Source organism: Microcebus murinus, chromosome 16 (genome assembly GCF_040939455.1).
Source record: "Microcebus murinus isolate Inina chromosome 16, M.murinus_Inina_mat1.0, whole genome shotgun sequence".
Classification (NCBI taxonomy): domain Eukaryota; kingdom Metazoa; phylum Chordata; class Mammalia; order Primates; family Cheirogaleidae; genus Microcebus; species Microcebus murinus.
Window position 1 is genome coordinate 47290929 of NC_134119.1, and position 25530 is coordinate 47316458.

The 25530-nt window shown below is 52.0% G+C and overlaps 1 protein-coding gene across 1 annotated transcript in view; it reads left to right on the top strand.

Annotated features, from left to right (window-relative positions):
• ENTPD6 (ectonucleoside triphosphate diphosphohydrolase 6) overlaps positions 1–20889 on the top strand; it is a 31189-nt gene extending 10300 nt beyond the window's left edge. Inside the window, 15 exon segments of the mRNA XM_012745539.3 lie at positions 3305–3373; positions 3867–3896; positions 3899–4190; positions 5800–5876; positions 8139–8282; positions 9710–9785; positions 10545–10580; positions 11510–11598; positions 12383–12462; positions 13014–13078; positions 15205–15306; positions 16852–16992; positions 18174–18230; positions 19304–19416; positions 19639–20889. Of these exon segments, the coding sequence (XP_012600993.1) occupies positions 3320–3373; positions 3867–3896; positions 3899–4190; positions 5800–5876; positions 8139–8282; positions 9710–9785; positions 10545–10580; positions 11510–11598; positions 12383–12462; positions 13014–13078; positions 15205–15306; positions 16852–16992; positions 18174–18230; positions 19304–19416; positions 19639–19737 (1455 nt within the window). The 5' untranslated portion in view covers positions 3305–3319 and the 3' untranslated portion in view covers positions 19738–20889.
• Positions 20890–25530: the final 4641 nt, after the last annotated feature.

Below are 25530 nucleotides of genomic sequence, written 5' to 3' on the forward strand. Positions count from 1 at the left end.
ACTCCTTCCTCTTTTGTTTATCTGAATATGTTAATTTCTCCCTTATTTCTAAAGGACGGTTTTACTGGGTACAGAATTCTCCAATGACAGGATTTTTTTTTGTTTTAGCAGTTTGAATATGTCATCCCACTACCTTCTTGCTGAGAAATTGGCTGACAGTCTTAATGAGAATTCTTTGTATGTGATAAACTGCTTTTCTCTTGCTGCTTTCTGTCTTTCTCTTGCCACAGTTTGATTATATTGTGTCTTGGTGTGGGTCTCTTTGAGTTTATCTTATTTGGGTTACTGAGCTTGTTGGATGTTTATATTCGTGTCATTTCTCAAATTTGGGAAATTTTGAGCCATTATTCCTTCAAATAATCTCTGTGCCCTGTTCTTTTTCTCTTCTCCTTCTTGGACTCGCATAATGTTTGTATTATTCTAATTAATAGTGTCCTACAAATCGTATAGGCTCTGTTTACTTTTCTTCATTCTTTTTTCTTTTTGATCCTCTGACTCAGTAATTTCAAATGTCCCATGTTCAATTTTGCTGATTCCTCTGCCTGTTCAAATCTGCTATTAACCCCTCTGGTCAAGTTTTCCATTCAGTTAGTATATGTTCCAGCTCCACAATTTCTGTTTGATTTCTTTTTATAATTTCTGACTGTTGACACTCTCATTTCATTGTTATGTATCATTTTCCTGATTTCTTCTACTTCTTTATCTTATCCTTCAGCTATTTCAGTATATTTAAGACAGTTGTTTTAAAGTCTTTGTTTAGTATATTCATTGCCTATGTTTCTTCAGGAGTGGATTCCTCCACTTCATTTTCTTCCTTTGAATGAGCCATATCTTCCTGTTTCTTTGTATGCTTTGTGATTTTTTTTTTGCTGATAATTGGGCATTTGAAAAGATAGTCCCCCTCCCAGTCTTTGCATACTACCTCTGTATTAGGAAAGACCTTCACTTATTAGTAAGAGTGCCTGAGCTTTGGGACCAGCCTGGGATGAAGATTTAAGGTCATATCAGGTTTCTTTGGAGGATATGTCTTCCTTGGGTTTGTGTGTGTGCTTTTTTCAATTCCCCCATATACATGATTACTTTTACATGTCTTATTTCCCCCAAGAATCTCCCCCTCCCGCAACCTCAGTCCTTAGATGTTCTATTATATTTCTCCACCTGTAATTCTTGCCCCAGGTGCATGTGGGTCTGTAGCCGCCTTACAGCTTTGCTGGCAGCGCCTGCACCTGCTCTCTGCAGCTTTTCATGCGTGACCTGTGAGCTCCGAGACAGGCAAAACAGAGATCTGTTCTTCAGGCAATCCAAGACAGGTTCAGAGGTTGCAGCGAGGTCTGCTTTGCTTCCTCCAATTTGAGGAGAGGAACTGAGAACAGGACTGCTGTTTCCATCAGGTGGTGCTGGGGAGGAGTGGGGCAAGGGTGAGTAAAGTACTACACAATTTCCTAACATCCTGAATGCAACTTTTTTCTTTATTGGCCATTCTCCTAGTTGCTAAGTATCTTTGACTGTTTTCCAGAGCTCCTATAAAATATTTTAGCTAGTCTCTAGCTATAGTTTGTAATGATTCTGTAGGGGAAGCAGGGCCTCAAGCTTCCTATTTTGCCATCTTGCTATGTCCTCTCCCCAGTAAAGGATTTTAAACAGGAGCATTTTTGTGTGCCTGGTGATGATGTGCTTATGGATGGGGGTGAAGGAGCATCCTCTTCCATTCCAGAGGAGCACCTGTGTGCCATGCTGGGTGGCACAGTATAAGTTGAGTCCCACCCTTGGGGGACTCACAGCCCAAAGGGAGACACAGACCCACAGGAACTAATCCCACAAGCGCTGACATCATTACAGATGGCTGTGGGTGCAGGGAGCGCAGAGAGCATGTGACGGGTGCACTCAGGTTGGGGGCACTAGGGCAGGTGGTGGTGGTGACATTTCAGTGGAGGTTTTGGGATGAGGACAGTGTTGGCCAGGATGGTGGACGAGCACTCTGGGAATGGGTAACGTTGTATGCAGAGGGCCTGAGGCAGGGAAGAGCTGAGGTCTAGGGCAGAAGGAGGTGCGGTGTTCTTGGAGTACCATGAGCAAGGGGGAAAGAGGGCGAGATGAAGCTGCAGAGGCCAGCAGGGAGCAGGCCTAGGCAGGAGATTGAGACACGATTCTGAGAGTGGAAGGAAGCTCCCAAGATTAATAGGACCCAGGAGAGGCCCAGAGTAGGGCAGGAGCCGGCAAGAAGGGAGGCTTGCTCCTGCCAGGGGAGCGTCTTCAGAGCCCTGCGCATGGCAGGTGCTCAGGGAGGGGTGCTCTGTCCTGCTCTCCCCTCAGCTAGGGGCACAGAGTCCAGCCTGAGCTGCTCCGTGGGCCTGAGGGCATCCAGGTGTGTGGCCTGGGCCCAAGGAGGGGCCGAGGAAACCTGCACTCAGTGCTCTCCCCCAAGGTCCCTTTCATTCATTTCTGCTCTGCCCAGACAGCCGCAGGGTTGGCCCACCACGGACTTCCTGGCTACCCCCAGCAGTGCAGCCACACTGGCCTTCAGCCCATCGCTGCCCCCTGTGAAGCCTGTGCACAGTGTGTGCTCTCCCTGGAGTTTGTCCCAAGGCAGCTCTCCTGGGAGCAGCCCTGCCCTCGAGGGGTGACCTGCCCCGGTCATAGGCAGCTGTGGCAGAGCCCGGCCTATGGCCTGCCTCCAGCCTGGCACCTCTGTGTCGTCTTCTCCCCTGGGGGTAGCCACTCCACTCACTAGGACTGACCGAGGGAGTGAGGAATGGACAGATGTTCTCCGATCATGGGGGAGCCCTGAGAATCAGGCATCTGAATTCTCATCCTTTGAAGCCTCAGGTTCCCTGAGGCTGCCTCGCACTAGGAGCTACTGATAAAATTTGAACAAATACTTTCTTTTTTTTTTTTTTTTTTTTTTTGAGATAGAGTCTAACTCTGTTGCCCTGGCTAAAATGCCATGGTGTGAGCCTAGCGCACAACAACCTCAAACTCCTGGGCTCCAGCAATCCTCCTGCCTCAGCCTCCTGAGTAGCTGGGGCCATAGGTGCAAGCCACCACTCCTGGCTAATTTTTCCTATTTTTAGTAGAGACACGGTCTCACTCTTGCTCAGGCTAGTCTCAAACTCCTGAGTGTAAGCTATCCTCCCACCTTGGCCTTCCAGAGTGCTAGGATTACAGGTGTGAGCCATGCACCTGGCCCAGATGCTTTCATTCTGAGGTATATCAAACCAAAAATAACTGTGCCCAGTTAATTTATTTTGCTACCTGGGTAGAATTTTATAGGCTTTGAAGGAATACAGATATTTCTTCTTGACAGGAATGTGCTATGTGAATGAAAAGAGGCACCTGTTGTGAAACTTGCAGAAAAACGACCTACATACATCAGGTTTGTCTGGGGCTCTCTGTTGCTTGAGGGACAGGGTTTTGAAAGTTTTGAAAAATCAGTTGCCTAAATGGAAGTATGAGCGAGGGTCGAAGGGAATGAATCGGATAAACATTACTATTCCCACAAACGGCTTTGGGATACCACTTACATGTGGCCTTTCTACATAAATAGCAACTCATCCCAAAGCCATTTGTCTGAAATTTCACTTAGAGTAGCTGGCAGCTGTAGTCTGTGCCCAGTTCAGCACCTGCAATGCGTGCAACCTTGTGCAGGTGATCCATCTTTATAAACTTCAGTTCCTCTTCGGTGAAATGCAGATCACACCTTCCAGAATTATTTTGAGGGTCAAATGAAGCTTCTGATTCCAAGGGGAAAATGTGGACCGGTTTCTGATTGAACATTTTGTCCCCTGGCCCAGGGACTTCTGGCTCATGCTGGAACCTTGCAGCCTAACATGGTCTTCCCGCCTCTCCTCCCTTTCGATTCCCCCCAGCAGCTGCGGCAGAGTCCTCGGCAGGCAAAGAAATGAGAAAAATACCAAATCATGGGAACCTAAGGGTGACGAAGGTGGCGTACCCCCTGGGGCTGTGCGTGGGCCTGTTCATCTACGTCGCCTACATCAAGTGGCACCGGGCCTCCGCCACCCAGGCCTTCCTCAGCATTGCTGGCGTGGCCTCAGGGGCGAGGTGGGGCCAGCAGGCCCACAGCCCCCCAGGGACAGCTGCACATGGTCACGAGGTCTTCTACGGGATCATGTTTGACGCGGGAAGCACCGGCACCCGAGTGCACGTCTTCCAGTTTGATCAGCCACCTGGAGGTACCCGGCAGGAAGCTGATTGTCAGCCTCTTTGGGCCCAGGCCACGTGGTCTGCCTTCTCCGCCTCTCACAGCAGGGCTGTTGGGATCTCCTCCCCTTAAAAGACAGTGTGGGCTGGCCCCCATGCCATGGACTCACCTGGGAGCTTGTCAAAATGCAGGTTCCAGAGATGCTGACCCAGGGTGTGGGCGGGACCCAACATCTAAACCTCCCAGGAGTCCCAAGTTACTCTTAACCCTAGCAAGTGGTGACCACCACTGCAGGGCAGTTGAGACCCTGGAGGGTGCTTGGTAGTCTGTCCCCTCCCCACATTCACTGGCAATTCAGGTGGCTGGGACCATGACTTCGACTGTAGGTTGTGTCAGGAGGGTTTAAGGCAGGAAGTAACCCCAGATTCAGGCCCACGGGAACCAGGAATCCAGGCAGGTCACATAAGTAGCAAAGACCCAGAACCCAGGCCAGCCTGGAGCTGCCGCAGGCCCAGAAAGCAGGGACAGCAGAGGAAAGGGCCCTCCTCTTGAGGAGGGAGCTGGAGCCAGGGCCCAGTCAGCTGTGCTTCTGGGGGACTGGAGGCCTCAGGCAGGAGCGTGGGCTCTTCCCTCTGTTCCTCTCCTCTCTGCCTCGGTCTCCTCCCGTGGTGCAGTTTCCCGCTGTCTCTCTCGTGCCTGTGGCCCTGAGGTTTGCCCTCCGCGTGTGCCTCCAGCCCTCTGCTGGGCAGGTCCCCGGTCACACATGTGGGTGTCCCTCCTCTCTGGATCTCGGCTGACCCTTTGCCATTGCAGCAGGTGCCTTTCTGTCGTTGAACTGCTCTACTGGCACTAGATACTTCTAGTCACACTTTCCAAAGCTGGTGTGGCCTATTTTATTTACTTTTCATTTCATCTGCTTTATTTTTAACTTATTACAATAGTTAAATATTTAAATGCCATATCTACTTACCTCAAAAAATGGTTTTGAAGCTGAGTTTAAGGCGGCGGGTCAGCATGTGATCCTTTAATAGCCATGTTCCAGTGTTTTGTTTTTGGAGAGAAAAGTCTTTCAAAAAGTTTTATCCCTGATTTTTTCTGGTCTGGTTTTTCCTCCTGAGTCCTTGTGTCTGAATTAGGTGTGCATTGCAACACTTTCCCTGCTCTATGCACGTGAGTCCTGACTACTCCTAATAATTTAAAACACTCCACCTTTTAAAAAGAAGAAAAAATCCAAATCCTCAGAACCCTGTAATACATCCATTCCAGAATCAAGGCAATCATTTTCATATTTGCAGTTGGGAGTCATTTATCTTGTTGCTCGATTTGTTGAGTCAGCAAGAATTAGGTGTGCTAAAATTTAATACTTTAAATGGATGCAATTTTTTTTGGATGTGTATTATCCTCAATAAAGTTACCTTTTTTAAAAAGTAAAGTTCTGGTTAAAACATTAGGTATCATGTGGTCCAGCCAAACTAAAGAGACAGAATTTAGACAAGAAACAGCTGAGGAGCCCTTGCTATTCTGGGATGGGTCTGTGTTGCAATCCATGTGCCTTTGAAAAGTGTGGCCATAGTTGTATATTTTCGTACATCCATTTCTGTATTAATAATTTTGCCCTTTTATTGTACATTTTCCCTTAGAAATTCCCACTTTGACCCATGAAACCTTCAAAGCACTGAAGCCAGGTCTCTCTGCCTATGCTGATGACGTTGAAAAGGTAAAGGTCTTCTGTCATTTCTGTCTGTTCATCAGGTCTAACTGTGCAATGCATTAAAGCCAGCTCCTCTCCTTTGAATGCGGTAGGCCATCTTTGCAGAGGAAGGCATCATGGATGGTGCAGCCTGGGGCATTTCATGCCATTTAGGATGGTCAGACCAACAGACAGGGTGTAGCACGTGAGCCCAGAGGAAAATGGTGCCCTCCCCACAAGCCCTCTGGCCCCCTACATGAGGTTTCAAAGTACTGATGCTGTTCAGAAGCACAAATGCTGCAAACTTACAAAAAGCATTATTTGACAGTTATTTAAATTTTTTTACACTAAAGCTGGGCCTGGTGGGGTACACCTGTAGTCCCAACTACCTGGGAGGATCACTTGAGTCCAGGAGTTTGAGTCCAGCCTGGGTAACATAGCATAAACCCTGTCTCTAAAAAGAAAAAAAAATTTGTTTACACTAATTTATTTTTGTATATTTTGCATAACCCATTCTTAATTTTTTGTTGCAGTTTCTTTGATTAAAGATAGTAAACATTGACTAAAATAAAAAATTAAAGTTAAAAAGGTATTATGGGACGATGGAGTGGCTCACCCCTACACTCTGGGAAGCCAAGGTGGAAGGATCACTCCACTCAAAGCCAGGAGTTCAAGACCAGCCTGGGCAACATAGCGAGACCCCATCTCTACAAAAAATTCTTAAAAGTTAGCCAGGTTTGGTGATGTGTACCTGTAGTCCTAGCTACTTGGGAGGCTGAGGTGGGAGGATCACTTTAGGAGTTTGAGGCTACAGTGAGCTGTGATTGAACCACTGTACTCCAGCCTGGGCAACAAAGTGAGACCCTGTCTCAAAAAAATATATATATATATGTATTATGCAGAATTCAGAAAACCAAATAAATATAAAATAAATTTAATTAAACTGTCAAGTCATGACTTTTGTAAGTTCATAGCACTTATACTTCTATTACAACTACACTAATACGAGATGCCTGATTTTCCACTGAGGTGCTCATGAAACTGGCAACAGATTCATGGCTAATAGGGTTGTAAGTTCCTTTTAAGTCATGAGCTGATACATTGTCGTGGTCTCAGACTATGTAGTTCATGCCTTGCTTTCCTGTCGCTTGGTTAAAAAACGAATTGAAATTAGTGATTCTAGAGTGAACACGAGGTTAAACTTGATTACATTAGGTATCCTTAGAATAGCCTGTTAGGATTGTTAAAGCCTTAATTGTTTGAATAGGTAACACAAACGCCGTTGAGACAAGTGTCCACGCTCCCCAGGGCAATAGCACTGTGACCCCCTGCGCTCCAGACTGCCCAGGGACCAGCGTCCCTGCTTTCTTAGGTACCCTTCAAGGGCTAGTTGATGTGTCCATGAGCAAAGACATCTGCATTCTCCCCCTTTTGTTTTGCATACATAGTAGAGAGCTGTTCTCCCTGTGATGAGCTTTGCTTTTGTCTCTGAGCAGTACAACTTGGAAGTCACTGACAGCAGCATGTGAAGAGCCTCCTCAGTCATTCTGGCCGAGTGGTATTGCAGCGTATGCTGCACATTTACTTACGGAACTGTAGTGCTCTCCGAAAGGGTGTCTGGATAATGCCCAGTCTTTCTCTCTTAACAGCTCAGAAAGGCTACAGTCTGTCATCCTACACGTACCTCTTTGCTCACACATGCAAGGGCGTCTCTCAGATAGTTTCGTAGAATGGGATTTCTGGGCAAAAGGAACGTGTCTTTTTCCATTAGACAGACATCGCCCGCTTGCCCCCAGGCATTGCACCTGTGGTATGCCCAGCCACTTTCCCAAGGTACCCCACACGCCCACGCTGACAGAGGCCCTCATCTGGCTCTGGGGTCTGGGGCACTCTAGCAGGTGAAGTGGTTCCTTGATGTATCACAGTTGCTGGTGAGATTTAGTGCTGTGAGGGACCCTGGGATGCCTGACTTCCCACACCTTCCCTTCCTGACATCCAGAGGAGCTGAGGCTGCAGTGGGGCTGGCATGGGCTGGCTAGGCCTCGCCTGCCAGGCTGCATTGGAGCAGCAGGCTCATTCTCCTGCCTGTCCTTGCCCTGCCACTTCCATGTTTGCCTGGTCCCCATGTCACCACACATATGCCCATGCCGGTACCACTCAGATCACTGTTTCCTGCCAGTTTGGAAAGCATAAAAAAATCATGTTTATAAACCAAAAGGGTAGAAGTGGCACATGTGACCTTGTGTGCTGCATTTGACAGCCCCTGCCTTGCTGTCACCACCTTTGCAGAGCGCTCAGGGGATCCAGGAACTTTTGGATGTTGCTAAACAGGACATTCCCTTTGACTTCTGGAAGACCACCCCCGTAGTCCTCAAGGCCACCGCTGGCTTACGACTGTTGCCGGGAGAGAAGGCTCAGAAGTTACTACAAAAGGTGAGCTCAGCCATTTCCCCACTGTCGTTAGGCAGCCCCCACACACACAGCCCCCCCACCCCCGCCCGTGGCGAATGATAACTAGAAACACTTAACTCCCGGCCAGTGCGGAGCAGTCGGGCAGGATGTGAAGATAGTTCCTGAAGAGGAAACCCCTCAGAATGTTCACAGCATCACCTCTAGGTAGATGGATGCTGGGTGAATGACATTTTCTTCCTTGTGACATTTAAGGCTATTCATATTTTCTGGAGTTAATCTATGTTTTATGAGGAGAAAAGCAACATTATTTTAAAAGTACATTGTGGGCTGGGCGCGGTGGCTCACGCCTGTAATCCTAGCACTCTGGGAGGCTGAGGCGGGCGCATCATTTGAGCTCAGGAGTTCGAGACCAGCCTGAGCAAGAGTGAGACCCCATCTCTACTAAAAACAGAAAGAATTATCTGGACAACTAAAAATATATATATAGAAAAAATTAGCCGGGCATGGTGGCACATGCCTGTAGTCTCAGCTACCCCAGAGGCTGAGGCAGGAGGATTGCTTGAGCCCAGGAGTTTGAGGTTGCTGTGAGCTAGGCTGACGCCAAGGCACTCTAGCCCAGGCAACAGAGCCAGACTCTGTCTCCAAAAAAAAAAAAAGTATACTGTGCTTTTGAGAGCTTCCTCCCTCCAGGGACTTAGTGGTGGTGTCTCAGCGCAAGCCTACTTGGCTTGGTCCCCAGGGGGACGGCATGTTCTGCTCTTGGTCTGGCACTCAGGTGTGCTGTTGAAGAGGCCTTTAGCCTCCTCTCACCCACCCCTGGCACCCACACCGCAGTGGGCCGGGGGTGCGTCTCCCCTCCTGGAGTTAGGGAACTGCTCTAAGCAGAGCAGTCCTCCTCAGCCCCTAGACCCTTCCAGACTGTGTCCCTGTGGGTGATGGCCTCACAAATTGCAATTGTGGGGTGCAGAGGTGCTGAAGCTTGTGTGTAGAGACTCGCCGGGAGGTGGGAGAGGAAATACAGCCAAGGCCCACCGGCTGGAGCAGGGCCCACCAGGCCTCATGGGAAGTCCCAGGTTTGAGCTTTACCTTGTAGGCCTTCCTGCTCCTTCATCTCACCTCCCAGAGCAGGGCAGTGTCTGGGCCCGGCAGGCCCGGTGTGCCCGGCTCAGCCTGCAGATCAGTCTGCTGGAGCCCTTCCAGGCCAGAGCGGCTCAGGATAGGGTCTCCTGGGCAGCACGTGCCTCAGCCAGCCCAGGGAGTGGACTAACTGAGAAATTCCTCTCGGAGGATTAGAGAAGTTGGAACAAAGCATAAGGTTTATTACCTTGGAACCTTGGAACAGCAGGTTCCTCTGGTGTGTCGTTCCTGCCTCCTGAAAGCGTGATGCAAAGCAGAGCTGTCGACCTTCAGTTCTGAAGGGTGAAAAAGGTGTCTCTCTTTATGTTTAGGTGAAAGAAGTGTTTAAGGCGTCGCCTTTCCTTGTAGGGGATGACTGTGTTTCCATCATGAACGGAACAGACGAAGGTAGAGTGGCCAAAAGCGCTTCTGTGCGGTGAGGCGGGCGCTGAGCGGTGCTGCTGTTGGGAGCCCGTGGGGGCGCTTTCTGCGTGGCAGGATGCCAAGTGCGGGATCGCTGACGTCGCAGCCCTTCCCATTCACAATTGCGGTGTCACAGAGGGTCTTTTGGGGGCCAGTGTCAGAGACAGAGTCTCTCGGGACCAACTGTGAACCTGGCACAGATGAAGTTTCCGGAAGCTTCATGTTTTCAGAACATGATGTTTTAAGAACATTTGGGCACTCAAGTTAGCCTGGGCAATAAAGTGAAACTCTGTCTCAAAAAAAAAAAAAAAGCATTTGGAGTGAATCTCCAGCTGCTGCCACATTTTTGTTGCTGTTGAGTTGTTAATTGTAAGAGAGACATTTTAGCTTCCTCATTAGCCTAGTTTTAAATGTGACCTTAAGAGTATATATGAGGGAGGGAGGGGCATTGGATCCTCTTGCTTCTTCCAAAAAGCGGAAGCTGGTGGTGGCGAACGGGAGGGAGAGAGGCGGCATTTGGTAGAGGACCCGGGCTAGCGTGTTATCTTCCAGGACCGTCTGTCAGAAGCTGCTGGGCTCGTGTTCAAGTCGTGCTCCTCTCTGTAGATGGCCTGAAGGCTGAGTGTAGTGGGGAAGTGGTCCCTTTGTGCTCCTGAAATCTGAAAACAGTTGTTCAGCGGCCCTGTTTGTTACGTTGACAACATCGCAAGTGACTAAAATGCTGTCTCTGGCACTGTCTTGCAGGCGTTTCAGCGTGGATCACCGTCAACTTCCTGACAGGTGCGTGTTACTTTGTCATCACGGCCAGCGGCTCACAGACGCCTGCAGAGGGGGCTCGGCTGGGCTTCTTGAGGGCAGGGGCCTCGTTTCTACCCTCTAAGATCGCCCCTCGGGGTTTTTATGGCGTTGCTGGCTTAAAGTGGGGTGTCGGGCCTGGCTGGGGGCAGGCGGGCAGCGAGCTCACACGCCAGGAGGGGGTCCTTCCATCCCAGCACGGCCCCCACCCCGTCTCCTGCACAGCTTCCGCCAGGGGCCCTGGCTTCTCGTTTCTGAGAGAAGGCATGACTAAAACCAGTCATGTCTTCAAATATTAAATGTGACAGGAATGATATAATTGAGTTCCTCTGTTGTAGGTGAAACAGGAAACAGAAACAGCTGTTACTAGAAACAGGTGGCAAGGAGCCAAGTTTTATTGTTCTAGTGCATATGGATTTTTGTCCCTTTGCTGGAATTATGGAAAAGAGCAGTATCTCTGATGAAAAAGAAAGGAGTTTTCTGGCAAGATTTGCCCCTTTCATGAGTAGAGAGATGTGAGGAGATGGGCGGGGAGCCTCCGCCTCAGATGTTTGGGGAGCAGAGATGGAGCTAGCTGGAGCGGGGCACTCGAGGGGCCTGTGCAGGAATTTCAAAGGAGCCAGTGTGGGAAGTGAGCCAGCGGCCTCCTTCCCAGCTGATACAACAGGTCCAGTATGTCTCCTGAAGGTTAATGTCCTGTCGTGATCCAAATTAAAGCTGTAGCCGGTAGAGCCATTGATCTTACACCTTAAACGTGTAGTGCAACTTTAAATGGAGAGTCTTAAATAGGTGAGCTACATCTCCTTCTTGTTTATATTTCTACTGAAGGGCCTGGCTTTTAACCTCTTTCATTTTTCTGCTGTTCTAACCTGCTTGCTAACACGACAGTGCTGTGTTTCACTTGCTGTACTCAGGCAGTTTGAAAGCCCCGGGAAGGAGCAGTGTGGGCATGCTGGATTTGGGCGGAGGATCCACCCAGATCACCTTCCTGCCACGGCTCGAGGTAACCAGCCCCTGTGCACCACAGCACCCTGCCAACCTCTGAGGCCCCCCACCTGTGGGGGGGGCAGGCAGGCCCTGGCAGGGTGCACTGCTGTGGAGGGTAGTACAGCCCACCCCTAGAGGAGGCCGAAGGTGGCCCTGAGGTCATTTCCTCTTCTGAGGGCCAGACTCATTCATAGGTGGTGCATCTTACCTGGATTTTAACTCTGCCTACAAAAAATCCCCAATAACAGAAATTTGGTTGTTAGTGGGATGATAAATTAGATAATAGCTGGAGACCTTTGGGCCAGAGAATGTGAAGTCTTTGCTCCTTTCCTCTTCAGGGTTCTAGGGAAGGAGCCAGAGTGGACATTATTTAGTCCAGTATGTGGATGGGGAGAGTCAACCCTTTTCAAGATAAACGTTCTAAGGGAGATGAAAACACTCCCCATTAAGACCATCTACTGCTTTAAAAACAGTTCCCTCCTCACCCCCTCATTTTCTTCTCATTATTTTTAGTTTTCAGTGGAATAGAGCACTTAGATTTACTGATGTGATGGTTGTCTTGGCTGGGCCCTATGTGTCAAAATGAGTAAAATGTTACTCGTAAGGAAGGAAACCAGTTTTTCATTCTGAACGTTGTATTTTCCATTGCTTGCTCCTGTTCTTTCCCAGCATGTGATTTTAATGAAAAGCTCATTTATTTGACTCCATCTGAGTATCCCCATCCTTTCAAATGAATTGAGGGTGGGGACAACGTTATAGAAAGACCTGCAGGAAGGACAGTAGTCTTGTGTTCTCCCCAGGCCACCCTGCAGGCCTCCCCGCCCGGCCACCTGACCGCAATCCGGATGTTCAACAGGACCTACAGGCTGTACTCCTACAGGTCTGCCTTCAGGCGCGGGTGGCGGGGTGCACAGCCCCACATCCACGGCCCCTCCTGAGCCTCCGGCTCCTGCCTTGTGGCGTGAGCGCGTCCTGGAGTCCCCCAGGCCCTGAATGCACTCCACCTGGACTTGCCTCCTCTTCCTCCTCTGTTTCTTACCTGCAGCGTAATTATATTTCTCCTTTTGTGTTGATTCCCTTCTGCTTTGGAGGAGGTTTGAGCAAGAGTGGGCAGAGCCCACGTGGAGTTTTCTGGGCCGCCTGTTTGCCTCATGGTGCCTTTGGTGGATTCTGAACACCAGGGCTGAACCTGCCTCTTTCACCACCGGGCCACAGCTCCCAGGTGAGCTGCTGTCGCGTGACACGCCCCCACGTGGTGGGCTGATTAGCTGAATGCCCGACTCTACAAAAAGAGGCTTGTGGAAGCAGCGGAAAGGCCTTGCTAACTGCCTCACACAGGTCCCTCCTCTCCCACGGGTGCTGGGTCCCGCCGGTGGAGCATGCTGCGCCCTGCGCCTTAGCAGGCAGCCCTCACCCTGGTGTCTTCCACAGTTACCTTGGGCTCGGGTTGATGTCGGCGCGCCTGGCGATCCTGGGCGGCGTGGAGGGGCAGCCTGGTGAGTGGACGCGCCGGCTGAGGCCCGCTGTGCGGCCTCTGCCTTCCTTTCTCAGTGCGAATGAGGAGCCCCTTGGGAGGGCGGCCGCGCGGCCCGGCGAGAGGTCCTGCCCCTCCCAGCCCTTCACCCCGCTGCTGTCGTGGCAGCACACTGGAGCCCGGTGGGACATGGGTGCTGCTGGCCCAGGAGGGACATGTCCCAGCTCTTGTGGATGGCACCCTGGTGGAGACCAAGGGCGATGTGTTTTACCTGTGCGCATTCTAATTTTTTTTTTTTAAAGAGATGCTAGCGAAATCATTTCTGAAACCCAGAGCTAGAGGATTTTAGGAACCTAAGTAACTATACTGTCATCACCTACATTTGGAGTGGACTTGTTTGAGAGATTTGAAGAGAGAACCTTGTCCCAGACAGTACAGCAGGGCTGTGGGGAGGTGATGCGGGTGTTGCCTTCAGGGGAAGTTTCTCTTGTTCACGAGCCCAGCATTAATAGAACATCCCTCCATCATCTCTTGCTCTGTCAAGCATCACAGAAAACGAGACGTGGTGTTTGACCGGAGATGGAGTCCGTGCCTGGGCTCAGGCCGCCTCTGCTCCTTCCTGGTGGGCCTCGAGCAGTGCGCACGGGCTCGTGGGAGAGCTTGGGGACCGCCTGGTGGATCAGGGGGTGGAGGCACTGCCCTGAGGCAGGCACCACCTGTCAGCCCTGAGGGTACCGACCAGGCCGCAGAGGTCTTGCCTCGGCCCACCTCTTCCAGGGGCCTGGCTGTTCTGACAGATCGGGAGTGTGCAACCGGAATTCTCATTTTCCTGTGCATACCCTGTTCCGGTTCTTTCTTTCTCATAATGGTATCCCTTTTGTTGCAAACCAAAAATACGTCCACGTCCCGCACACACCTGCAGCTAAAGAAGGCCAGAACACACCTACGATTTAGCCAGCGAGAGGCAGGCCCCACTTGCCCCTCCGTGTTCTCTGTAGCATCACGGCTCAGCCTCCTGAGTCCTCACCCACTCTGCAGAGCAGCAGGGAGGGGCTTGTCTCCTCATCAGGCTGTACAAAGTTCGTGTTTTGGACACTTGAGGAATGTGACACCAGCCAAGAGGATGAGCCAGTTTCGTTGGCTGTTATAATGTGAGACATCCCCAAATGGAGTGGGGAAAACAGCAAACAGCAGTCGTGTGGTTTCTCGTGATTCCACAGGGCTCTGCTAGGCACACGCACCTCCACGGGGGTCCCAGGGGTCCTGTGTGGCATGGCCAGGGCGGCTCTCTGCACCTGGACACATCCAGTAGGGACCTAAGGGTCCTGTGTGGTCCTGGCTGGGGCGGCTCTCTGCACCTAGGCAAATCCATTGGGGACCTAAGGGTCCTGTGTGGCCTGGCAGAGGCGGCTCTGTGCACCTGGGCACATCCATTGGGGACCTAAGGGTCCTGTGTGGCCTGGCAGGGGCAGCTCTGTGCACCTGGGCAGTCCTGCTTATGGCCTCACCCCAGCAGAGTAGCCTAGCCCCTTTCCTGGCAGCTCCGTAGGAAAAAGACTGCCCTGAAGTCACATGCTGTCATTTTCTGTCTAGTCCATTGGTGAAAACAGGCCCAGGCCGGAAGCCAGGTAAGGGGCAAGCCCCTCCCTCAGTGGGAGGCAGCATGCCGTCTTTGAGGGGCGGCACTGCAGGGGCAGCCCTGGAGACCGCGACCACACTTCGTTTGCTAGTGTGGGACCCAGCTTTTGTGGCGTGGAGCAGCACAGATTCAATTCAAGGCCTGGTGGCACCTAGTGGCTTTTGTCCTGGCGTTGCCATCAACCGGCCGGCTACTATGGCCTCAGTCATCTATAATGTTGGACAGTGACAGCTCCCTCCTGATAGGGTCATTGTGACAATTGACTGAACAGGGCTTGGCCCTGTCATTTGAGTATTGGTTGTGTTTCCAGGGTGGATGAGGCTTTGCTGCAGCTTCCTTAACGGGGGTTGTCCCGGAAGGCCCCCAAGAGTCAGGTCACGTGGCAGAAGGAAGCATATCCTGTGACACTCGGGGTAGCGTGCCTCTGCAGCTCCACAGCACAGCTCCGTGCAGGGCCCGGTGATAATGTGTTTTCCTTTTTCTTCCTTGTTTGTATCTTTTTATTTCAGCAAAGGATGGAAAGGAGTTGGTCAGCCCTTGTTTGTCTCCCAGCTTCAAAGGAGAGTGGGAACACGCCGAAGTGACATACAGAATTTCAGGGCGGAAGGCAGGTATGGTGATTTGTTAGTCAGTGGCTTCTGCCCCTCCCCTGTGCCTTTCCCATGTCCCCTGAGAAGCAGGGCGGCCGTCCAGACCCCTCTCCCGGACTCACAGACACGGGCTTGCCCTGGGAACAGAGGCTCTGAGAACCTCCCGCAGGAGGCCTTTGCCAGAACGCTGGGAACGCTCCCGCCCTCCCTCGGGGCCTCTGCACAAGGCTCCTTTGTCTGGCGCTAAATGCTTCCTCCAAAGGGCCAAATTTCCTGACAAGCCTCCAGTGGGGAAGGACCCGAACCTCCTCGGGGCTCGGAGACAAATGGCCACGTCTGGCCATCAGCCCAAAGGCTCAGTGCCAAGCAGAGTTGAATAGAGGGAGAAGTCAGGGCTTCTCCTTTGGCAGGGTCTGCTCCACTCGCCTGCCCAAGGCTGCAAGCCCCCACCGCCTGGTGACCGTGGGACCCGCCAAACTCGCCCCTCTTGCCAGGTGGTCTCTGTTGCTCTTTGTAGTTTCTTTAAAGGAAAGATTGAAATGTAGTTTCCAGGCTGGACACTTGGGCATGGAGCACATCTGGCTTTGGTGACAGTGCAGATCCCTCTGCCTCAGTCGTCCACTTGTGCATGTGCCAAGAGTCAGGCCCTGCTGCAGGCCAGGACATGGCAGGACAGTGCAGCTGGAGTCCCAGTCGGGGAGTCAGACATGAAATACATGAAAGTGCTTCCAAGAAAAATAAAACGGGGCAGAGGGTGCTGGGAGGGAGATTGCGGTTTCAACGAGGACGGCCAGCGAAGGCCTCACGGGGGGACGGGACGGGGCGGGGGAGCGCCACACAGACCTGCAGCAGCGGCTCTGCGGCTGGAGGAACAGCACGCGCAAAGGCCCTGAAGCAGCTGCTGCTGTGTTCACTGCACACGAGGGTGGTGTGACCTGCCCAGGGACAGGAGGAGGAAATGAAGTTGAAGGGCAGGGCGTGGCTCTGTGGACTGTGGGAACGCGGGAAGCATGCAGAACAGCGGGCTCGGGGAGCAGGACTGGGGGTAGGACGGCCAGGCGCCTGTCAGGCGTCCTCAGGAGTCTGTCAGCCTCTGAGCCCTGTGTTTCTGTTCTCCTCCACCTAGCCTGGCCTGAGCTCGGCCTCCTAGGCCCGTTTCCTCGATGGTGACACAGTGAGGGTGCAGGCCCACTGCCGAGGTGGCTGATGAAGTAGAAGGCAGGGCTGGCAGAGGGTGAGCACGGGCCAGACAGTGCCTGTGGGCTGGGTCAGGACGGCCGCTCACAGCCTAGCTGGAGGCCGGCTGGTATCAGGATTCAGTGGCCTCCCCCTCAGGGTCAGGAGTCTCTGGCCACCTTTGTACTCAGGGGCATCTCTCCATGCTGACCTGGGCCAGCAGTGCTGCAGCTCCTACAGGGCTGTCTTGGCGTGTGTGATGAGCAGGCCCAACTTTGCGGGGTTCTGCCAGTTTAGGTCAGGGTCTCCGGTCACTGGGGAAGGGCCCCAAGGGACTTCATGGCCCAGGTGCCTGGAGCCCCTAACCTCTGGCTTTGTGGTATTCCCCAGAAGCGAGCCTCCACGAGTTGTGCGTCAGCAGAGTGTCCGAGATCCTGCGAAACAAAGTGCACAGGACAGAAGAAGTGAAGCACGTGGAATTTTACGCTTTCTCCTACTATTACGACCTGGCAGCCAGTGTCGGCCTCATAGGTGAGGGGCCCGGCTGGACCGAGCGGGCTGGTCAGGGCCGGTGTGGGTCTCCCGGGGCAGAGGGCCTGTGACAGACAAGTATCCCTGTTTTTACGGACCCTGCAGGACGGCAGAAGTAGGGGAAGGCATCTTGTCCTCAGAGTAGGAAGTAATAAGCCCCCTTTTTATAGATAGATTAGTTTTTGAGCCATTCAGTAAAGTCACACGTCAGGTGCGTGTTCAGATACTTGCTGTCGATTTAACTTCCCACTCGAAGGCGGGTCTTGCCCTGTGCTGACTCTGTTGTTCGACCTTCTGGGACACGCAGCCACTCCCTGCCGGCCCCGGGGAGGAGCTCTGGCTGGAGGAGCCCTGCCGTGGCATGTGGGTGGCTGCTCTCTCCGTGGGACGGTCAGCCCACTTAACGTGGAGCCCACTGTGACCCCCCACGGCCCGGGGAGGGGGCGGGGCAGGAGGAGGTGTTTGCAGTTTGCAAGGCTGGTGCTCGTCAGCTGTGGACACTCTGGAGAGGGTTGTGGAGTCACTTCAGTGAGTGGTGACCAGGACTTTTTTTAACGAAATAGAGAACATCAGAGTGTGTGTCCTGTATTTAGGATAAGAACGTTAACATTTAAAATAAAAGCTGCTCAAAAGAAGCCAGTGACACCACCGTTCCAGCTCCCTGTGCCTCTGGCTGTGCCGCTGTTGACCAGGGCCTGGGCGTGGCCGAGGTGGAAGGTGACCCCACAAACCTCCCCTCGCTGTTTTTTTAAAGAAAAATTTTTCCCATTCGGGAAACTGATGCTAGAATATGTGAGCTCAGTGCCATGGCTTCAGGAAACGTTTTCTTTTTCTGTACTTTTATTTTGCTTAAAATTAGGATTTGTTCAATTTGGGACCCAGGGATACTGGTGAGCTTTCTCTGGTGGGGAGACATTGCAGGGCTGGGGTGTGGAGTGACCCTCTGATCCCCCTTCCCGCCGTGTGGTCCCGTGTGGAACATGTGCCGGCTCCGAGCCGCGTCACTCAGAAACCTCCATCAGTGTGGAGGGCGGCCGCCTGCGGCCAGAGGGCCTGCCTCGAGAGCCTCTCTCGGTGCCTTGGCGTGCCGGGGCCAGTGTCCCCAGCACCAGCGTCGGGCCTCGGCGGCACCCCAGGCTTCCTGCTGCTCTGCAGACCGGGTGCTCTGTCTCGTCCCACAGATGCAGAAAATGGAGGCAGCCTCGTGGTCGGAGACTTTGAGCTCGCAGCCAAATACGGTGAGTGACACTGTGGAAGCCAGCTCAGCTGGGGACAGACACCCTACGGTGTTTGTGACTCCCAGGTTTGGTTCCTGATTCTGTCAACAAGTGTTTGTAGGTCTTCCAGTGTGGAGTTCAGCATGCACTTGAGGTCGCCCCTCCTAACATTGGCTGTGGGCAGGCGCCTTGGTGGTGTCAGCTACAAAAGGGCCACTGTCCCGGCCCCTTCCTCAGAGGGTTTCGAGGAACAGATTCCTCGATTTCATTTCTCCTGCCGCCTTTTCACTGCTGCCCGGTGTCCCTAAGAGTGATTTCCCAGCATGTCCCAATAAGTTCACAATTATCACACAACCCTGAAGAAGTTGGGAACCCCGCACAGTGGAGCCTGGGATGTGGGGGTGGAGGGCTGCCCCCACGCCACTCCCGCCATCCTACTGCCCCCTCTCCTTCCTGCTCGCCCCAGTGGCCAGGAGTGAACGTGGGCAGTCTTGGGGCAAACAGTCTGCCCTTTTGGGTGCCATTCCAATTTGTAGATCAAGAGTTAAACTTTGTGTATTTCTCCATAAAAGTTCCTACCTTCCCCCTCCCAAAAAGAGTGGCTTTTTTAAAGCTTTCATGTCACTTCCAGTTTGTCCCCGTGAACACTGGGTATCCGCCACTCTTCAATAGGAAAAAGTTCCAAGCAGAATCCTTGGATGGCTCTTGGTAGATTTGTCCTTCTTTCTCAAGAGCAGGCGTGGATTGGTCTGAGAATGCTCAGTTTTCATTTTCATCCTCCAGAAAGCCCAGGTTTGTTTCAGGTGAACACCTGAGGAGGTGTCCAGGGTCTGTGGTGCAGAGATGTGGCCTAGGAGATGGTAGCCCATGACCCCAAGATAAGACATGCAGGGCCACTTGGCCCTGGAGCCTGGGCCTGGGGGACACTGGGCCGGCCTGGCCACAGTCTCTGGGGCACTCTGGGCCCCTTGCCTTCTGCACTCAGTTGCAGTCCTGGGGGCTCCCAGCGTGGGAGGTGCTGGGGTCTGCGCACTCCCCTTGCCCTGGGAGTGGATCATCTGGAACCTGACGGGGAACCGCCGTGTCACCCCTAGTGTGTCGGACCCTGGAGATGCAGCCACAGAGCAGCCCCTTTGTGTGCATGGACCTCACCTACATCAGCCTGCTGCTGCAGGAGTTCGGCTTTCCCAGGAGCAAAGTGCTGAAGGTAAGGACTTGCCTCTCGGGCACCCCCATCCCCTTTACGGGGTGAGGAGCCAGGAACCGCCGCTCCCATTGTTGGGGTCACATCCCCCAGCTGTCCCTGGCTCCCAAGGAGCCCCCAGAGCTGCTTCCAGCCTCGTGAGCACACACCTTCATCCGGAGACCCCCTCTGCCTTTCCTGTCATGGTGTGTGATGACCTGCTGTGTCCCTCTTTGTCTTTTCAAGCTGACTCGGAAAATTGACAACGTTGAGACCAGCTGGGCTCTGGGGGCCATTTTTCATTACATCGACTCCCTGAACAGACAGAGGAATCCAGGCTTGTAGCAGCCGCGCTGCCCAGTCCCTGTCCCCGGTCAGTGGTGGTCTCCGTGGATCTCCTGTCTTGGACGTGGTAACTTTGTGGTCCTCAAGGGGCCACAGTGTGGGCTGAGCCCCTTCCTCCCTACAGCCTGCAGTGGCATTTCTTGTGGACTTGCAGGGGGCCCAGTGCCACCCTAGCCTGTACATCAGCCTCTCCCGGCCGCATCTGGCCAGAGGGCTGGCCCGAGTCTGGACTCAGGTCCTACCTGATGCCTCCCGCCTGCCTTGGCTCCAGGTGGGCAGTGAACCAGACGGAGCACAGGCACACGCTGAGGCGGCACCGCAGCTCCCATCCCACCCCACCTGTCCACCTGTGGGGGACGTGGGCCTTGTTTTGTCTCCCAGCCCCTGTCAGCCTCCTCCCTCCCCGAGGGCAGACCTCCACCTTCTCTGGGGGAGCTTGAGGAGGTTGTACAGGCTGTCCTTGCTTGTGGGGAGCCAAGCAAGGTCTATCGTGCCCTGGATGGCAAGTGCAGCTGGACTGCAGTGAATTCCGGACTTGAGCGTGTTCATCTCTTCCTCGGGTGTAGACACATGCGGTCGCCCGGAGTTCTGCTCTCCTCGAACCATGTGTGGTTTGGGGTTAAGCAATGGAGCAAACACTGTGCAGGAAGAGGGGCTGGGGGACACTTCCCCACAGACCTCACGTGCCTGCTCTTCAAAGAACATCTCCCACTGTGGGCGGGTGCTGAATGTGAACCGCTGTAACATTATTTGTGGCCATGCTGCTTGAGTGACGTCCGTGTTGTGTGGGTGCCGAGTGCTTGTGTAGAAACTGTGTTCTGAGCCCCCTTTTATGGACACCACCTCTGTGTCCCAGTGAATGTATCGCTACTGTGAGCCGTTTGCAGCCCAGTGAGGGCAGTGCCGGAAGACACAGCCCCTCCATAGTTCAGCTGAGCCACAGTCCCTAGAACTGCGCTCTTATGGTGTCCCAGGCCATGGTCTGTCCACCCCGGACTGACCCGCCCTCCCCCGTGGACAGGGCAAGCCCTGGGCCTGCATCCTCTGTGGCATGGTGTGGGCCCGGGTGCCGCCGGCCTTTCTTCAGTGAATGTACAGTACACGGCACAAGCTGAGCCTCGTGTTCCACTCAAAATAAAAGGTTTACAAGGGTTTCTTTTCCTCTGCGTTTCCCTCATTGAGCAATAGCACCATTTTCCCAGATCCCTATTTGGCAGTTTTTTTTAAACTTTAGGAAAGTGGGGTGACACAGGTGGTGGCATGTTTTAAGTCCTCCTGAGCTGGGAAGTGGTCTGGCCAAGAGACCCTGCCCCCCAGCAGTCTGGACAGCAGAGCCCATCCCCTGCTGGGACCTTGGCCGAAGCACAGCCAGGGTGGGTCGTAAGCTCCCAGGTCATTGCATTCAGCAAGGACAGTCCCAAAGGGGTCACATGCAAGGGAAGGCTTTCAGCTGACCCATGCCCCACGTGTGTTTGCTCAAAATCCCCAAGCCTGTCTGTCCCCACAACTGTGGCAGGAGGGATGGGCTGGCACTGGGACCTCCCAGTCTGTGTGGTAGAAGCCTATCAGAGGAGGAAAGGGTTCTGCAGACAAAATGAGGGCGATTTCACTCTCCTCTCAGAGCCTGCACTTCACAGTGCATAGAGGCAGGAGAGGGGTCCACATGTGAAACCTTTTGATGTCAAGGCAGCTTGGTGCCTGCAGGACACTTGGAAAAGGGCAGGCGTCCACACTGCAGAGCATGGTCAGTACCACCCCATCCCCAGAGGCTGGAGGGACACCCTAGGACACAAACCTCTGCACAAAACTGAAGCTAGCTGTGTGCTCTGCCCAGTGGTCTCCCAAAACTTAAACCTTGGGGAGGAGGCCTGGAGGTCAACATGTGACACGGGCCAGAAAAGACAAAGCAGGAAAGATGCTCCCCCAAATAAAAGGTCGCCTTAGGACTAAAGCTAGGAAGCCTCTGCTCGAGGAGGGCATGAGGAAGCCTGTCCTCTCCCCAGCTTCACCGCCCCCACCTTGGCAGGGGCCCCACCAGCCTTTTTACTTCCATAATATCCGACAGTTTAAATATTTAAAGAACTCCGGAGGCAAAGAATCAAAGATGCATGAAGTAGAGCAAAAATTGATTTGGTCTGTTTAAAGAAGGTTAGTGATCTCATATCTGAAAAAGAGTAAACAACTGGAAGTTTCCCAAAAGAGCACCAAATAAGTCATGGAATATTTTTGGGCCTGGCAAAATATGCAAGTCATTTTGCTCTGAGTGTCTTTTGTGATAATAAAGTAGGCTCTCATTTTTCAAAAATAGCTACATGTGCACGTCCTAGCACATTGTCAAAGAGGCAGGCTGGGGTGCAGTGAGAATTTTTCCCCGCCCGGAGGACACGCACAGCAACGTGCTCAGACAGGTCTCTTTGCACACCCCACCCGCTGCCTCTGCCCAGGTGCCCCACACTGCTCTGCTCCCACTTGGACACCCTCTTGCTGCCTGCTGGGCTGCCTCAGTCCTACAGTGGCTGGTGGCACTCCCACATCTGGGTGACAGGCCTGCACAGCAACAAGTTTCTAGTCCCACTTCCATATATATTAGCATCCTGACATTGCCATTTTTAAGGACACAAGCATTGTAAGTTGTAGTGGACGTGGTGACATTCCCTTTTATCCCACCAACAAGTGTCGGTGCTAGCCTTCCTTTGTCCTTACCAACACAGCTACCGGAAACAGTTCAATTTTTGCCATTCTGGCAAATAAAAAAATGGTAACTGGTGGTTTTAGTATGCATTGATCTAGTTCATCTTGTATGTCTAAGAGCCACTTGTATTTCCTTTTCTGTGAAGCATCTATTCATGTCCCTTGCCAATTTTTCTGTAAGATTATGGCCATTCTTTATTGATTTTAGGAGCAGTTTCTTTATTAAGGAAATTAGCCCATTGTGATAGAATGTGTTCAAATTTTTCCCCATTTTATTATTACTATTTTTATTTAAATTGATCATATTTGTATTTTCATACCAATTTATTTTGTGACTTCCAGATTTTGTATTATAATTAGGAATGCTTCCCCACATAGATTTAAAAGTTAACTAAATGATATTTTTATGGTTTTAGTTTCTTACTTTTGAATACCCTCAGGTGCAACAAATCATTGTTGCAGGGTGAATTTGAGTTTTAGAACCATTTCAGAGTCATCAGAAGGCAAGTGTGATGTTCATACCGGGGTAGTCACAGTTTGGGATAAAATCAAGGATGACACTGGAGTAATGAGGCAATTCCAAAAGGGAATGTTCAGAAGTGGGGAATCATAGCAAGATCAGTGATACACATACAGAGCCTTCCAAGGCAGGAACTTTGAGAAAACCACACCTGAGTGTGTTTTTTCTGCTAGAGCTGTTTTACTGTGACTTGTTTGGAGACCATGAAATGTGAGGAATGTTTAAAACTACTGGGGCTGTTCATCCTGGAAAGAGAAGCTTTTGGGTGGCCAGGGATGTGACAGGTGTCTTCACTGTCATCCGAAGGGTTGTCAGACATTGGCCTTGGCTGTGTCGCTACACAGACAGGAGGGTGGCAGTTGTAGGGAAGCTGACAACAGAAAATGTCCTGGAATAAGGTGGGCTGTCCCTTGGGATGAGTCCCTTCCGCTGTCTGCATTCAGGGCTGCTCGAGAAGGGATCCTGAGTTGAATGAGAGGTTGGAATCAGGTTCTCGCAACATTACATCCGTAAGATTCTTGGATTCACCTTGAAAATCATGGGCAGGTAAGCATACACCTCCCTTCGGTTTCAAGCTAACGTAACAGTGGCTCGTATCCATGGAGTGCTCTCTGTGTGTCAGGCATGGTGCTGCCTGCAGTTCGTATGGTCAGTGACTTAATCATCACAGCCATGAGGCAAGTGCTGTCCCTCCTGCCTGCAGGGGCTGCAGGGACTCATCTAGGGCCCCACTCAGACCAGGTCTGCAGGCTTTCTGACCCCATGCTCACAGCTACCCTGCCTCCCAAAGCAAAAAGTGTCTCTGGAGGAATTTTCCTGATCACACCAGGCCTTGTGCTCATCTATCAAAGGCTGGCTTCACCACTGATAATGTGCTTTGTCATGTTTAGAAAATAGTTACACAGTCAAGAGAAATATTAATAGTAACTACCTCCAGGCCTAACTGCCCCTGCATCATTTTGACAGCCCCTGATTCTTTTCCTGTGTTACTGATTTGGTGGATAAAGGTTTCCGTTTAAGAGCTTAAGTGCAGCCTTGTAAACCTTAGTGTCTGCTACTTTCCTTACATAGTTCAGAAGCAGACATCCCCGTATAAGGCGTCCTGTCTCGAGAAGCCTCTCTCCAGGTCAGAAGAGCCCAGAGCCGAGTTTTTGCAGTGCAGAACACGGGCGGTGGGACGGCTCTAAATATAGATTGTAAGAGGCTTGAGATGTTCAACAGAAAAAGCTGCGTGGTTCCTCCAGACCCACCAGCCAGGACTACTAAGGATCAAGTGGTTTTACAGATAAAAACGCCAAAGCACAGAGGCCTGCAAGTACTTGCTTTAAAGCAACAGGGAGAGATGGGAATATAAACCAGGGTTTTCAGCTTTCTGTGCTTAAAAAGATTTCAAAGGATTTTGTTTACTGACTCTCCAAACATTGGAATATTATTCAGCCTTAAAAAGGACTGAAGTTCTGATGCATGCTACAGCACGAATGAACCTTGAAAACATTAGGCTAAGTGGAAGAAGCTAGACACAGAAGATCACATACGGTGTGACTGCTTTTGTATGAAATGTCCAGAACAGGCACATCCATAGCGACAGGAAGCAGATGGGTGGCGCCGGGGCTGGCCGTGTGCGAGACCAGAGAGCAACTGCTAACTGGTCCGGGCACAGGGTCTTGGGGGACGATGAGAAGTTTCTGCACTCAGATTATGGTGATGGTTCCACAGCTCTGCAAATAAAGTAAACGCCATGGAATTGTGCACTTTAAAGGGTAACTTTATGATATGTAAATTATAGCTCAGAAAAGCAGTTTGAAAAATGAAGACTTGAAACCTAAGAAGGCGTCTCCCTTCAGGAGTTCCCTGCGGGGAAGCTTAGCCACATCTCACACTGTGTGTTCTCGTCTAAGAGCATGTGACCCTCTGTTCTCGTTTCTACCCCAAGACTTTCTTCAGTTCTGTTCGTGTCTCACCTTAGACCCTGAGAGGAGGGGCAGGCCTGCCCCTGTGCTGGGGAGCCCTCTCCGGCAGGTGCTCGGCTCCCGGGGAGGGCCCTCAGCTGCCTGTTGAACAGGGGAAGGTCACCAGGCAGGAGGAAGGAGAGTTGAATCGCCCGGCACTAGGGACATTGGCCTCCCGTCCACCCCGGCGTGTCCCTGTGCAGCCTGTGGTTTTCTTCTGTTTCCGCAGTGGGCGCCTGGCCAGGACGCCACCCTAGCCAAACAGCCCCGGTCAAACGGTTAGGCAAAGCAAATAGGCTTTCAGCAAGAAGCCTTCCTTTACTTCCCTGTGGGACAAATCTCCGCTCTAGGCTCAAAGCCTCCGCTGGAATTCCTCCTGCCTCTGTACGGCCCGGAAAGGCCGGGGCTGCCGGCCTGGTGGGCTGTGTGTGTCACTCGTGCTCGCCCTGGCTTTCAGCTCTGGCCTAGCGAATATTTTTGAGGATATTTTCTTGTTCAGGCATCATTTTCACACAGTAAAACCCAGAGATCTTAAGAAAACAGTTCAAATAATTTTGGCAAATACATGCACCGCTGTAGCTCACACCCCAATCAAGATAGGGAAGGTTGCTGTCACCCTGGCAACCACTGTCT